Source organism: Drosophila serrata, unplaced genomic scaffold (assembly GCF_035046125.1).
Source record: "Drosophila serrata isolate PLE 108 unplaced genomic scaffold, ASM3504612v1 contig_296, whole genome shotgun sequence".
Taxonomy (NCBI): Eukaryota; Metazoa; Arthropoda; class Insecta; order Diptera; family Drosophilidae; genus Drosophila; species Drosophila serrata.
In genome coordinates, this window is record NW_028257194.1 from 53,968 (window position 1) to 69,597 (window position 15,630).

The 15,630-nt window shown below is 35.7% G+C and overlaps 1 protein-coding gene across 23 annotated transcripts in view; it reads left to right on the forward strand.

The window, feature by feature from the left end:
• sxc (O-linked N-acetylglucosamine (GlcNAc) transferase sxc) overlaps positions 1–15,630 on the forward strand; it is a 251,110-nt gene that overhangs the window by 23,702 nt on the left and 211,778 nt on the right. For 16 of the 23 annotated variants that reach the window (XM_086837110.1, XM_086837107.1, XM_086837105.1 and 13 more), the window contains one exon: positions 13,409–13,619. The exons of the other annotated variants lie outside the window; for them this stretch is intronic. Coding sequence is in view for 10 of the 16 variants with exons in the window: in XM_086837107.1 (XP_086693233.1) it covers positions 13,409–13,619 (211 nt within the window). In the remaining 6 variants the exon portion in view is untranslated. The remainder of the gene's footprint in view (positions 1–13,408; positions 13,620–15,630) is intronic. 23 annotated transcript variants of the gene reach the window in all.

The following is a 15,630-nucleotide window of genomic DNA, read 5'->3' on the forward strand; positions in this document are numbered from 1 at the left end:
CTGTTTTGGGTCCTGAGAGAACTGAGCCCTACAACGAGTTAAATAGTTTTTATAACACTGCGCGTTCAGCACGGTAAAGTTTGACCGAGCTGATAAATAAGATGAAAGGGCAGATTGAGAACAGGTGATTTTAAATTTAGCATACAGTATAGATTTTTTATTTTTAAGTCGGCTCAACTCTTTAGTAAACCACGGCGGTTTATTCGAGCTTGGCGGACAATATAACGGAACACATTCAGTAAAAAATGAATTCATGGCACTGTAAAAAATATCCACGGCAACTGCCATGTCAGTGCACATCTATAGATCGGACCAATTGAACTCGTTTATAAAATTATTCAGCCGTTTAAAGTCCGTTTTGCGAAAACATAGGACTTTATTGGCTGGATGGTCAGAAATATTCTGTACGTCACACCCAATATCAAGAGTCACATCGAAAGTTGGATGATAAGGATCTTTGGGCTGCGTCAGAGGCGCCACCCTTGCTAAACTGACTCTCGCAGGATCAGAGACGAAGCAAAGATCAAGCAAGCGCTGTAAGGAATTTCGCACATAGTTGACTTGAGACAGCGAAATGTCAAACAAGCCAGCGAAAAAGTCATGTTGTGTAGGTGTATGGAGAGTATTGGTGGAATTATTTGAGCACCAAATAGCACCAGGGATATTAAAATCCCCTAGAACTACCAACTGGTCTCTATCCAAAAGCCTACTGGAAACCATCTGAATAGCGGAAAGGTGATTCCAATAAATAGGAAGTTCCGACAGTGGAGGTATGTAGGAACAGGTAATAAAAATTCAACATCGTTGCATTCCTCGAAGGTTAATAATTCTGACGTGAGTGAGGAGTCCACCGCTATAAGAACTCCACCCCCGCGTCTGATAGGGCGATCTAGCCGATATACTGTGAACACAGCTGGAAAAACTTCGGAATCTCCGGCTTCTGTAAGCACAATAACCTGAGATGCAAACGAAAGGCTATCAGAATACAAGTTAGGAAGCTTACTACGTAAGCCTCTTGCATTCTGATAGGAAATACCCAAGGAGTAGGTTAGTTTTTTGGGTCGGGATTGGAAGACGTAGAAGGCGCAGTGGTATCATCAGGCCGCTTTTTCTTTTTCTTCGCCTCGAACTCCTTAACAACGATGTACTCTGGCCAGAAGTTGGGAGAGCAAATAGTGTTAAAGAGCTCGTTAGGGACATTTATTTTGAAAGATGAAATGTCCCTTGCGTAAGAAAATTTGAACTTTTCCACCTTGCCGAGAACATCTTCCGATGTTTGGTCAGGGGAGAGCCGCGAGACAAAAATATGTCTCGTTGGTGGAACCGCTATAAGGGTTTTTGGCAAGGCAGATTGGTTATCTGCCGTGCCATTGTCGGCCGGTATTCCGGGCCTGACACCCTGGGCAGATATATCTTTAAACTCGGGACTTTGAGGGGTCAATATTTGCGACCCCCCAGGGGACAAAACAGAAATCACCGGCGGTACGGCCACTCCCGCTGCACATTCGGGTACCGAATCTTTTCTAGCGCTCGAACTCAGAACTCTTGGAATTAAGGGCTGTGCCGAGGGAGGCTGCTGCTGAGAGCCCGTTGCAGGTAGTTGGGGTCCGTCTACATGCTGCCCACCAGTAGCAGTTTTTTTGCGCCTAGGAGACTCATTTTTATTTACTGAAATATAGGATCGAATGAATTCATTAAAAGTTCTATGGCTTCTTTGGACTGCTGCAACTGTTTGGTGGTGGTGTGCAGTAGATGTTAAATTGTCAATATTTAAAATTTGCTCAAGTCTGTAATAATTGAGTTTTTATATTCTGTTACCATGTCCGTAATGAAAGTCTTTAATGGACCGTAATTCATAACAAATTCTTCAAAAATAGCTTTATCTACTGTTTTGGCATTTTTATTTGGTAATGGTATGGCTACTATAGTAAATATTTCAAATCGATTTTGGTAGTGAGCCAATTGTATCCACAATTACCCTAACGCAAGCTCTTTGTGGAGTTTCGATTATGGTTAATGTAGTCTGAGTATGTTTAGTCCTTTTAGACTTTTGGCATTTAGGACAATTTCTTATGTACTCTTTTATGTCTTTAGACATATTTTTCCAGTAATAGTGTCGCTGGACCTTTGCCAAGGTTTTTGTATTGTCAGTATGACCTCTTTGTGTTGGATCATCATGGAATGTAGACAATATAGCTTCTTTTTCTTTTGTCTTTTTTATTAGGAACACCGGGTTGAGTAGCGCTACTCTCAATGATTTTAATATTCTATTGCCCATTTTTTTTTTTGATTATCAATTGAAACATGTTCAAAGATATTTTCCCACGGTGCCACTTTGAGTTGGCTGATTTTGTTAATACCGGTCTGCTTTTCAAGCAGTTGAAAGAATTGACCTTAATCAATGGTTCCATTAGTATACAAGTCTTTAATATCATATCTTGATTTAATTTTCTTGCCGTGTTTAAATAACGACAAATTATTATTTGCATGCAAGGTCACTACTTTGAGTACTTCATCATTTTTAATGACTTCATATACGTTGGGCCTTGAAGCGTTCTCTATAGATTGCTTCGGCAACTCTATTTGTTTTCTTCCTACGCAGGATTTTTTTCTACTTTGATTTCTGGTAGTGACTTTCAGAATCTTATAATCCTTTTGGATATTTTGTAAGTCTTGTATTGTTATTCGCGATAATGCATCAGCGATTTGGTTGTCCTTTCCCTTAAGATATTCCACGGTAAAATCATATTCCTCTAAGTCAAGTCTCATTCTGGTTAACTTTGAACTTGGGTTAGTCATAGAAAATAGATATGTTAGTAGTCTGTGGTGTGTTTTTACTGTAAGGTGTTTTCCGTAGATATATGGTCTAAAGTGTTTAATGTATAGCTGCTAGATCCTGTTCTGTCGTGTTTTTATTACTTTCTCCCTTTGTAAATGAAAGTGATGCGTATGCTACTAGTAGATGCGTTCCATTATGTTCCTGCGTTAGGACTGCTCCGCATGCTTGTTTACTTGCAACCGTTGTTATTCAAAATTCTTTATTACTATCGAGGTCCTGTAGTAATGTTGGTTTCATCAGTTGTGTTTTTAAGTACTCGAAGGCTTTTTGACATTGATCTGTCCATTCGAATTTCACGTTCTTTTTCCATAATCGCGTTATATGTCGTGAAAAATCGGAAAAATTTGTTATAAATCTAGAACTGTCTGCGTCCGTTGGGACTGGGTATTTTTCTATTATAAACACAAATCAGAATAGCTGCATGCACACGCAAAGTAAACGGGAAGTTATTAACACAAAATAGAAAATTTAAGTTAAACCCGGTGGTTATTTTCAAACTTTAAGACAAAATGAGAGCGCAAGAAAAAAACACGTCCCGTTCACTTGGAAAGATAACAATTAATAAAATTAACTTTTTCAGTTTTTAACAGATTTTCATCAAATTTAAGTTATAGCCATTTCACATTGTTCTACATTGTTCTGTTGTGAAAATCGGACTACTATATCACATAAGTGCCATACAAACGATCGTTAGATATAGAGGAAAAATGCAAATCTGGGAATCTGTGAATGTAAAATTTTAAATATAATATGTATAGGTGAATGAAATGAAATCAGGTATTATTTCACTGTTTGTTAACGTAAATATGTATAACTTAGTCATCGAAGTTCTATCTGCTCTTGACTCTAAAATTTTTACTTCTGCATATTTGGAGAATTTATCGATACCTGTTAGTACGCTTGGTTTTCCTGTAATGAATTTATCCTCGTGAATAATTTCACCTGGGTAATTAAGGACGGGGGTTGGGTGGATTTCTCCTTTTGGGGGTTTCTGTGCTACTTTGAATCTTTACAAGTTTGACAGAACTGAACTATGGCTTGAATTTTCTTTTGGGCCTGCGGAAAAAAATAGTTCTTCTAAATTTGTGTTTTGTTTTCTTTTGCATTACTTCGTGCTCTTTTATGTTCTATAGTGATAATTTAATTTTGCTGTAGTTCTGAACTTACGTCTCCTACTTCATTTTGTGTAAATCTGATTTTATATTATTTAAAATATGTAGGGTAAATATTTTGTATTTTACCCATAACCTCTTGGACGTTGATGCACTAAGGTCAGTACATTCAAGTGGCCCGTATGACACCAGGCACGTGCCTGTTTGGGTTAGGTGTTAGTAAGCGCGATGGAAAATATAGGACAGAATACGAGGAAATTGACTACCGGCGTGCTGCCAGATTGTTAGCTTGCATGCTTACTAAGTGTGTTAGTATTAAAGATTTTAATTTGGGAAGGGTATCTACGTTAGAGATTAGTGTGTACAAATCATTATAATTTGCACATAGCACTCTAAAAGGTTCATGAAGTTCAAAGGAGGTTCTACAGTGGCGCAACACTAATGGGATATAGGATCTAGTAGTTCTACATGGTACATGAAAATTAAGCTGACTCAACAAGTCAGCTTTTTCCACATCACCATGTATAAGGTTAAAAATAAAGGTTATCGTTCTACGATTGGCTAAAGACGGCAAGTTTATTAATAGGAGTATACTAAAGTAGGAAGGTAATCTTTGGTTTGCATCCCAATTTAAACCGTGTAGAGCGAAAAGTAAAAAGTTATTTTGAACCAAATGGATGCGTTTACTATGGACGCCGTACTGAGGGCTCCAAACACAGCATCCATATTCTAGGATAGGACGAACTAAGAAAGTATATAAGGATATAGTAACATAGGGGTCATTGAATTCCTTCGACCACCGTTTAATAAATCCAAGCACAGCCCTGGCTCTATTCACCATAGACGAAATATGATCAATAAAGTCAAGTTTTGGGTCCAAGCGGACGCCCAAATCGTCAACAGTATTAATTCTTTCCAAAGAGCAGCAGTTCAACGTGTAAGTAGCAAGCTTAGGAACGACACGAGAGAATGTCATTAGCTTGCATTTCGAGCCATTTAAGTTTAATAAGTTTACACGGCACCAAGTTTGAAAATTATTAAGATCTGTTTGTAAATCCGACTGGCAGGCAACGTCATTGTATTGCACGCAAAGCTTGACGTCATCCGCGTACATAAGTACTCTGGAGTTAGTCAAGACTTTGGGCAGGTCATTTATAAATAATATAAACAATAAGGGTCCCAAATGGCTTCCTTGCGGGACGCCAGATGTAACTCTTAGAACATTGGATAATTATTCTTAAAGAGGACATTTTGCGTCCTGCCATTCAAATAACTTGAGATCCAATTAAGAAGATCACTTGGAAAACCCATTGAATCGAGTTTTCTAACGAGGAGAGAATGGTTAACAGAGTCAAATGCTTTACTGAAATCAGTATAGATTACATCTGTCTGACAATTATTATGGAAGCCCTTTATAATATAGGAAGAGAGCTCCAAAAGATTAGTTGTTGTTGATCTTCGCTTAATAAAACCATGTTGACATGGAGAAAATGCCGATCTACAAAGGTGCTGTAAGTGAGGGGTGATAATGTTTTCAAATAATTTAGGGATTTAGGGCCGACAACTTAGAGATTCCTCTATAATTGCTGGCATCCAATTTGCTACCTTTTTTGTGGAGAGGAATAATAAACGATTCCTTCCAAATAATGGGAAAGTGGGAGGTTTCCAAGGACAATGTAAACAATTTCAGAAGGGGATAGCACAGGGCGTCGGCACAATACCTGATCACACAGCCAGGAATTCCGTGGGACCTGGCGAATAAACTGGCTTGATACGATGAAGATCTAAAAGGGGAGAGCTTTCGTTTAGGCTAGGACAGAAAATTAAGTTTGATTTGGGTATGTCGTAGGAATAGGTCTGGTGTAGATACGAAGAGCTAGAATAGGTTGTTTGAAAAAACTGCGAAAATAGATTGGCTATTGCCTGATCATTATTTGCGGTAGTATTTTCAAATGAAAGCGAGGAAGGATTTGTTTTAGGCTTACGTTTTGTGTTAACGAAATTATAAAACTGTTTTGGGTCCTGAGAGAACTGAGCCCTACAACGAGTTAAATAGTTTTTATAACACTGCGCGTTCAGCACGGTAAAGTTTGACCGAGCTGATAAATAAGATGAAAGGGCAGATTGAGAACAGGTGATTTTAAATTTAGCATACAGTCTAGATTTTTTATTTTTAAGTCGGCTCAACTCTTTAGTAAACCACGGCGGTTTATTCGAGCTTGGCGGACAATATAACGGAACACATTCAGTAAAAAATGAATTCATGGCACTGTAAAAAATATCCACGGCAACTGCCATGTCAGTGCACATCTATAGATCGGACCAATTGAACTCGTTTATAAAATTATTCAGCCGTTTAAAGTCCGTTTTGCGAAAACATAGGACTTTATTGGCTGGACGGTCAGAAATATTCTGTACGTCACACCCAATATCAAGAGTCACATCGAAAGTTGGATGATAAGGATCTTTGGGCTGCGTCAGAGGCGCCACCCTTGCTAAACTGACTCTCGCAGGATCAGAGACGAAGCAAAGATCAAGCAAGCGCTGTAAGGAATTTCGCACATAGTTGACTTGAGACAGCGAAATGTCAAACAAGCCAGCGATAAAGTCATCTTGTGTAGGTGTATGGAGCGTATTGGTGGAATTATTTGAGCACCAAATAGCACCAGGGATATTAAAATCCCCTAGAACTACCAACAGGTCTCTATCCAAAAGTCTACTGGAAACCATCTGAATAGCGGAAAGGTGATTCCAATAAATAGGAAGTTCCGACAGTGGAGGTATGTAGGAACAGGTAATAAAAATTCAACATCGTTGCATTCCTCGAAGGTTAATAATTCTGACGTGAGTGAGGAGTCCACCGCTATAAGAACTCCACCCCCGCGTCTGATAGGGCGATCTAGCCGATATACTGTGAACACAGCTGGAAAAACTTCGGAGCTCAGAATCTCCGGCTTTAACCAGGTTTCTGTGAGCACAATAACCTGAGATGCAATCGAAATTTCCCTTGTGTAAGAAAATTTGAACTTTTCCACCTTTATCTTAATTTTTTCGGCTCTGGTTTTGCCTTGTATAAAGGCGAGAACATCTTCCGATGTTTGGTCAGGGGAGAGCCGCGAGACAAAAATATGTCTCGTTGGTGGAACCGCTATAAGGGTTTTTGGCAAGGCAGATTGGTTATCTGCCGTGCCATTGTCGGCCGGTATTCCGGGCCTGACACCCTGGGCAGATATATCTTTGGATCGGGACTTTGAGGGGTCAATATTTGCGACCCCCCCGGGGACAAAACAGAAATCACCGGCGGTACGGCCACTCCCGCTGTACATTCGGGTACCGAATCTTTTCTAGCGCTCGATCTCAGCACTCTTGGAATTAAGGGCTGTGCCGAGGGAGGCTGCTGCTGAGAGCCCGTTGCAGGTAGTTGGGGACCGTCTACATGCTGCCCACCAGTAGCAGTTTTTTTGCGCCTAGGAGACTCATTTTTATTTACTGAAATATAGGATCGAATGAATTCATTAAAAGTTCTATGTCTTCTTTGGACTGCTGCAACTGTTTAGTGGTGGTGTGCAGTAGATGTTAAATTGTCAATATTTAAAATTTGCTCAAGTCTGTAATAATTGAGTTTTTATATTCTGTTACCATGTCCGTAATGAAAGTCTTTAATGGACCGTAATTCATAACAAATTCTTCAAAAATAGCTTTATCTACTGTTTTGGCATTTTTATTTGGTAATGGTATGGCTACTATAGTAAATATTTCAAATCGATTTTGGTAGTGAGCCAATTGTATCCACAATTACCCTAACGCAAGCTCTTTGTGGAGTTTCGATTATGGTTAATGTAGTCTGAGTATGTTTAGTCGTTTTAGACTTTTGGCATTTAGGACAATTTCTTATGTACTCTTTTATGTCTTTAGACATATTTTTCCAGTAATAGTGTCGCTGGACCTTTGCCAAGGTTTTTGTATTGTCAGTATGACCTCTTTGTGTTGGATCATCATGGAATGTAGACAATATAGCTTCTTTTTCTTTTGTCTTTTTTATTAGGAACACCGGGTTGAGTAGCGCTACTCTCAATGATTTTAATATTCTATTGCCCATTTTTTTTTTTGATTATCAATTGAAACATGTTCAAAGATATTTTCCCACGGTGCCACTTTGAGTTGGCTGATTTTGTTAATACCGGTCTGCTTTTCAAGCAGTTGAAAGAATTGACCTTAATCAATGGTTCCATTAGTATACAAATCTTTAATATCATATCTTGATTTAATTTTCTTGCCGTGTTTAAATAACGACAAATTATTATTTGCATGCAAGGTCACTACTTTGAGTACTTCATCATTTTGAATGACTTCATATACGTTGGGCCTTGAAGCGTTCTCTATAGATTGCTTCGGCAACTCTATTTGTTTTCTTCCTACGCAGGATTTTTTTCTACTTTGATTTCTGGTAGTGACTTTCAGAATCTTATAATCCTTTTGGATATTTTGTAAGTCTTGTATTGTTATTCGCGATAATGCATCAGCGATTTGGTTATCCTTTCCCTTAAGATATTCCACGGTAAAATCATATTCCTCTAAGTCAAGTCTCATTCTGGTTAACTTTGAACTTGGGTTAGTCATAGAAAATAGATATGTTAGTAGTCTGTGGTGTGTTTTTACTGTAAGGTGTTTTCCGTAGATATATGGTCTAAAGTGTTTAATGTATAGCTGCTAGATCCTGTTCTGTCGTGTTTTTATTACTTTCTCCCTTTGTGAATGAAAGTGATGCGTATGCTACTAGTAGATGCGTTCCATTATGTTCCTGCGTTAGGACTGCTCCGCATGCTTGTTTACTTGCAACCGTTGTTATTCAAAATTCTTTATTACTATCGAGGTCCTGTTGTAATGTTGGTTTCATCAGTTGTGTTTTTAAGTACTCGAAGGCTTTTTGACATTGATCTGTCCATTCGAATTTCACGTTCTTTTTCCATAATCGCGTTATATGTCGTGAAAAATCGGAAAAATTTGTTATAAATCTAGAACTGTCTGCGTCCGTTGGGACTGGGTATTTTTCTATGACATCATATTTGTTGTCTGGTAAAATACCTTTGTCAGTACACTCGTGTCCAAGGAATGTTACTTTGTGTTTGAAAAAAGATCACTTTTTTGGGTGCAATTTAAGGTTCTGTTTTCTGTATAAATCAAAAACGTTTGTAAGGTTTTTAATCATATGCTTTTCTGAACAACCGATGGCAATTAGTTCATCCATATATAGGAATGGCTGTTGGATGCTAACACCGTGAAGGCAGGAGAGGTGGAGAAAGACCTAGGTCCGGCAATCAACATAATTCTTTAGAAGGAATTTGGCGCTATTTTTAAGCCATAAGGTAATCGCGTGAAACGATAAGAGCCATTGCTCGTGGAAAATGACGTTATATTCCGAGAGTTTTCTTCGAGTTCAATTTGATGAAATCCTGACATCAGATCTAAGCATGAAAAGTATTTTGCTCTGCATAGTTGATCTAGAATATCGTCTATTCTTGGTAATGGAAATTTATCGGATAAGAAGTTCTTATTAATTTGGCGGTAGTCAATTACTAAACGCCATTTTTTATCGGATGAATTGGGTGGTGATTTTTTGGTACGATTAATAATGGGCTGTTATATTCTGAGACTGATGGTTCTATTACCTAATCTTTAATCAGTTCTTCGACTTGTTTATCTACTTCTTTTTGACTGTGAGGAATTCTACAATTTTTAATATAAACTGGTTTATCATTTTTCATCCTTATTTTTTGTTTGTAAGAATTATTTGTTAATATGGATTCTGTTTCTATTCCGAATATATCCATATATTTTGTACATAATTCATTAAGTATTGCTTTAAATTGTGAAAGATCATTTTTATTCAATTTATTTAAAATATCTGTATTGTTTTCATGTTTATTTGTTTTTACTAACTATTTCGTAGTCTTCTAATGGTTCAATTTTTATTTCTATTGATACTAATCCTTTTGAATTGGTTGTCCCTTCACCAACACCTGGTATTTGGGTAATATTTTTATTTTCAACTTTGTTAAATGAGTCTGAAGTTTCTTTCATTAAAGAGATGTCTGCACCTGTATCAACTAGTAATGTATATTATTTATTTGTTTGTTCGTTTTTTAATGAAACAAAGAGATTAAAGTTAAGGTTGATAGTGTGAACCGTATTTTTTACTGGGTTTTGTATCTTAACGGTCTTTATTGGTTTTTTTTTTTGGGGCATTATTATTATTATTATTTCTGTTATTATTACTGTTATTGTTATTATTATTTCCACCACGGTTATTTCCTATATAACTTCCACGACCTCTATTATTATAGTTGCTAGCTGTCATTTCATGAGTAAATAAACGACACAACAAAATGAAATAAAAACAAGAAAGGAAGCTAACTTCGGCACGCCGAAGTTTATATACCTTGCAGATAGAACTTCGATGACTAGGAATGCATACAATATAAATAATATATATTTATGTTAAAAAACAATGAAATAATACCTGCTTTCATTTCATTAACCTATACATATTATATTTGCAGTTTTACATTCACAGATTTGCATTTTTGCTCCACATCTAACGATCGTTTGTATGGCACATATATGATATAGTCGTCCGATTTTCATAAAATTTGACAAAAAAAATTTAAGACAGATATAAAATGGATATATATCAAATTTGATAAAAATCTGCTGAAAACTGAAAACGTTATAATTTTTAATTGTATTAATTTCTCGATCGTTCCTATGGGAGCTATATGATATAGTACTCCGATTTTCATAAAATTTTACTCAAAATTTAAGACTAATATAAAATGGCTATACCTCAAATTTGATGAAAATCTGTTGAAAACTGAAAATTTTATAATTTTTAATTGAATTAATTTCTCGATTGTTCCTAATGTTATACATACGTGACAATCAAAACACATAATATGGTCAAACAAGACACCTCTGTCTTCCGGTTGATTTGTTGCTTAAAAGCTATTAAGTGGTGAACTTTTAAGGACACACCTAGTTCTATTTTGTTCGCTGTATTTTTATACCCTTGCAGGGTATTATAATTTCAATTAAAAGTTTGCAACGCAGTGAAGGAGCCACCTCCGACCATATAAAGTATACATATTCTTGATCAGAATCAACAGCCGAGTCGATCTAGCCATGTCCGTCTGTCCTTCTGTCTGTCTGGCCGTTTCTACGCAAACTAGTCTCCCAGTCTAGTCTAGTCTAGTCTGAATGAAACTTTGTAGTTAGCCTTCTATGTACTCTCACTCGTATATATGTCGGAACAGTCCGGATCGAACGACTGTATCATATAGCTGCCATAGAATGATTGGAAAATTTTTACAAAAAAAAATTATTATTATCAGTTTTCAACAGATTAAATTTGAGATAAAGCCATTTTATTATATTCTACAATTTTGTGTAAGATTTGAAAATCGAACTATAATAACAAATAGCTCCCATAGGAACGATCAAGAAATTAATACAATTAAAAATCACTTTTTCAGTTTTCAACAAATTTTCGTCAAATTTGTGATATAGCCATTTTATATGAGTCTTACATTTTTTGTAAAATTTTATGAAAATCGGTCGACTATATCATATAGGTACCATACATCCATTCGGCGTGCCGAAGTTTGCTTCCTTTCTTATTTATCTTCTTTTGCCTTTTTCTTAAAGCTACATTTTGGAGCGGGGTACATCATTTCTCAAAAAATACTCGACCGATTCTCTTCAAAAATTTTACACAGCTTCTCTTTAAAATTCTCTACGGCATGACGTATTATTTCTTCTATATGATTTTTTTAAGTTATATATTTTTCATGCTATAGCTATATTTATATGGTTAAAAAAACAATAATTTTCGGGTTTCGGATAAAAAAATGTCCTGTCGAGCAGCTTATGACCGTTCGCTAAAAAAATGCCTTATTTGATTGGCTATATCTCCGTCATTTGTAAATAAAAAGTTCTAGTTTTTAGTTCGAATTCGATCAACTCCTTTTAGATTTGGGTTTTAAGTTCCTCTTAGGCGGGGACTTCAATACAAACCGTCGACTGTGGGCTAGCTACAGACCCGACGGTAGAGGGAGCGCTCTACATGATGCTATAACAAATTCTTCCGCTCAAATTCTAGCAAATGGAAGCCCTACGTGCTTTCCATTGATTTCAGGTTATACTCAGGCACGGCACCCTTGAGCAGCTATACCGTGTGGTTAAGTATATTCTCAAAGGGTTTCACTCCAAGCAATACGTGGTGTCTGCCTATCAGGACATGCAGCAGGCATTTGATAAGGTGTGGCATGCAAGGCTACATTGCGTGTGGTTAAGTATATTCTCAAAGGGTTTCACTCCAAGCAATACGTGGTGTCTGCCTATCAGGACATGCAGCAGGCATTTGATAAGGTGTGGCATGCAAGGCTATATTGCAAAACCAAGCCGTTGATAAACCCGAAACTATTCGAAATGGTTAGGAGCTTTCTCTCCAGAGATTATAAGTACTTGGGGGTCACCTTGCACACCCGGTTAATTTTCGCCAAATAAGGTCCGGATATGCGGGGATGCTTTTGGGTAATTTACAATTATGAATGATTAATTCCCTTTCTAGCGAACCGCCCAACTGGTTATTACTATGTTTAATAATAAAGCCCTAGGATACAACTGACTTACAAAAGCCAAGTGGTATTTAAGTGTAATTTAAAATACAAGAAATAGAGAAAACAATCCAAGCTGTATTATTTGAAATATCCCCTCTATAAAAATATTTATTAATATAAATTAGATCTTGTTAGATCTGCGGTTCGCAGTTTAAGTTAAAGTTATCTCCGTCCACAGAATGACGATGGCTTACATGTTAAAAATATAATGGCAAATAGCATTCGTATTTGTTGTGAATGCTTTAAAGTATAATTATCGTGAAGTTCTGAATCCCAATGTGCAACATCCTTTAACAAATAAAAGAAGTGACAAACTTTACGGTATGTTTGATTCCAATGGCCGTTAACTGTTATTGAAATGAATTTGGTTGACTTATAAAAACGGCAAGCAAAATCACTCAGCGTTGCTTGCATGTACTGTATAAATTTTCAGAATTGCATCTGCCTTAAATACGCTTGACAATATTCCTTGTTTAAATCTTTGAATCTTTTGAGAAAACATTCCATCTGTAATTCAAGGTTAAATTATTAAATTTGAAATCAAAATCTCTTTTAACAAAATGGTCCGCCATTTATTAAAAAAGTAGTGAAAAATGAGAAAACCAATTCACCGATAAATAGTTCGAACGGAATCTAAAAATTTGGATTGGGTCGATCTTGAGTTCTTCAATTAAAAGTGGTATTCGTTATTATGAATATAACAGATAAGAGTACATATGTATTTTCCCATAATAAGTTAGGAGTTCTGCCCTGAAAATGAGCATACATATTTTCCATTTTAGGCTTACTAGAATTGGCTCATAGAGAGTACCAAGCAGTGGACTACGAAAGTGCAGAAAAGCATTGTATGCAACTATGGCGTCAGGACAGTACAAACACGGGAGTTTTATTACTACTGTCATCTATTCATTTTCAATGCAGAAGGCTTGATAAGTCAGCACAGTTTTCTACTTTGGCAATAAAACAAAACCCGGTACTGGCGGAAGCATACAGGTAAGTCTAAAATGCAAAAGTATATAATATATTTTTGGTATAGAGGGCTTTGGCGACCTTCCCAACTTTTTAACAATGTGTACACTGCAAAGTAAAGTTAATTCATTGCAAAATGAGACACTTTAAACAAATATGGTATAACAACTGATAAAAATTGCTTATTAATGTAAACGGCGTTTGATGCCAAAGTCTGTATATAGGTGTACGAGTAATAACGAATCCCCTAAAGGTCCTCCAAAAAGTTTGGTTTGCGGTGTAAATTCTTTTTATGAGATACAAAAAAATTCATAATCTGGGGAACTGTTCCGAAGTACCCACGTCGTGTTTCTTTAATGTTTCTCTGATTTTTAATGAAATTTAGAACGCAATAACACGATAAAATTATAATAAAACAAGAAAGGAAGCTCAATTTGGCACGCCGAAGTTTATATACCCTTGCAGATTGAACTTTGATCACCAGGAATTAATACAACATTAATTGTATATATTTATGTTAAAAAACAATAAAGTAATGCCTGCTTTCATATCATTCACCTATACATATTTACAGTTTTACATTCACAGTTTTGCATTTTCCTCTATGTCTAACGATCGTTTGTATGGTAGAATAATATAAAATGGCTATATCTTAAATTTTTTGATAATCTGTTGAAAACTGAAATGTTATAATTTTTAATTATATTAAAGTCCGATTTTAACACAAAATTGTAGAATAATATAAAATGGCTATATCTCAAATTTGATTTAATTCGGCTCAAAACTGAAAATGTTATAATTTTTATTCGTTCATATGGCAGCTATTTAATATAATCGTCCGATCCGGCCGGTTCCGAAATATATATGAGAGTACATAGAAGACTAACTGCACAGTTTCAGTCAGATAGCTTAAAACTGGTAGACTAGTTTGCGATAATACGATAATACAGACGGACAGACGGACATGGCTAGATCGACTCGGCTGTTGATACTGATCAAGAATATATATACTTTTTATGGTCGGAGATGACTTCTTCACTGCGTTGCAAACTTCTGACTAAATTAGAATACCCAAGGGTATGAAAAAGGGAAGCTGATTTCGACGCACCGAAGTTTGTTTACCCATACAGTTTGCAATTTGATCATTTAGAATGGATCAATTTTCATAAAATGAAAAAAAAAAAAATTAATATGACACATTTAGAACATTAATACATATCATAATAGTTCTGCTTTGAACAACATAATTTGAAAATCGGGTAAAACTTTATCTTAGGTTGAAATGTCTAATATATTAAAAATAATATATGTTAGAAAAAAACAAAATAATGTTAACGTTCATTACATTGACCTATAAATATTATATTTTTAGTTTTACATTTACGGCTTTGATTTAAAGTTTTGCATTTTCCTCTACATTTACCCCTCGTTTTAATGGTAGCTATATGTTTTAATTATCAAATCGTAAGATTTTCATAAAAAAATTGAATTTTTGTTTAAATTATTTTAATATTAAGATAAAACAAGAAAGGAAGCTAACTTCGGCACGCCGAAGTTTATATACCCTTGCAGATAGAACTTCTATGAATAGGAATCCATACAATATAAATTATATATATTTGTGTTAAAAAACAATGAAGTAATACCTGCTTTCATTTCATTCATATATACATATACATATTATATTTGCAGTTTTACATTCACAGATTTGCATTTTTCCTCTACATCAAACGATCGTTTGTATGGCACCTATATGATATAGTCGTCCGATTTTTATGAAATTTGCCACAAAATTTTAGACTTATATAAAATGGCTATACCTCAAATTTGATGAAAATCAGCTGAAAACTAAAAAAGTTATAAATTTAATTGTATTAATTTCTCGATCGTTCCTATGGGAGCTATATGATATAGTCGTCCAATTTTCATAAAATTTTACACAAAATTTTAGAATAATATGAAATGGCTATATTTCAAATTTGATTAAATTCTGTTTAAAACTAAAATTGTTATCGCCACCGCGATTGTCAGTCTT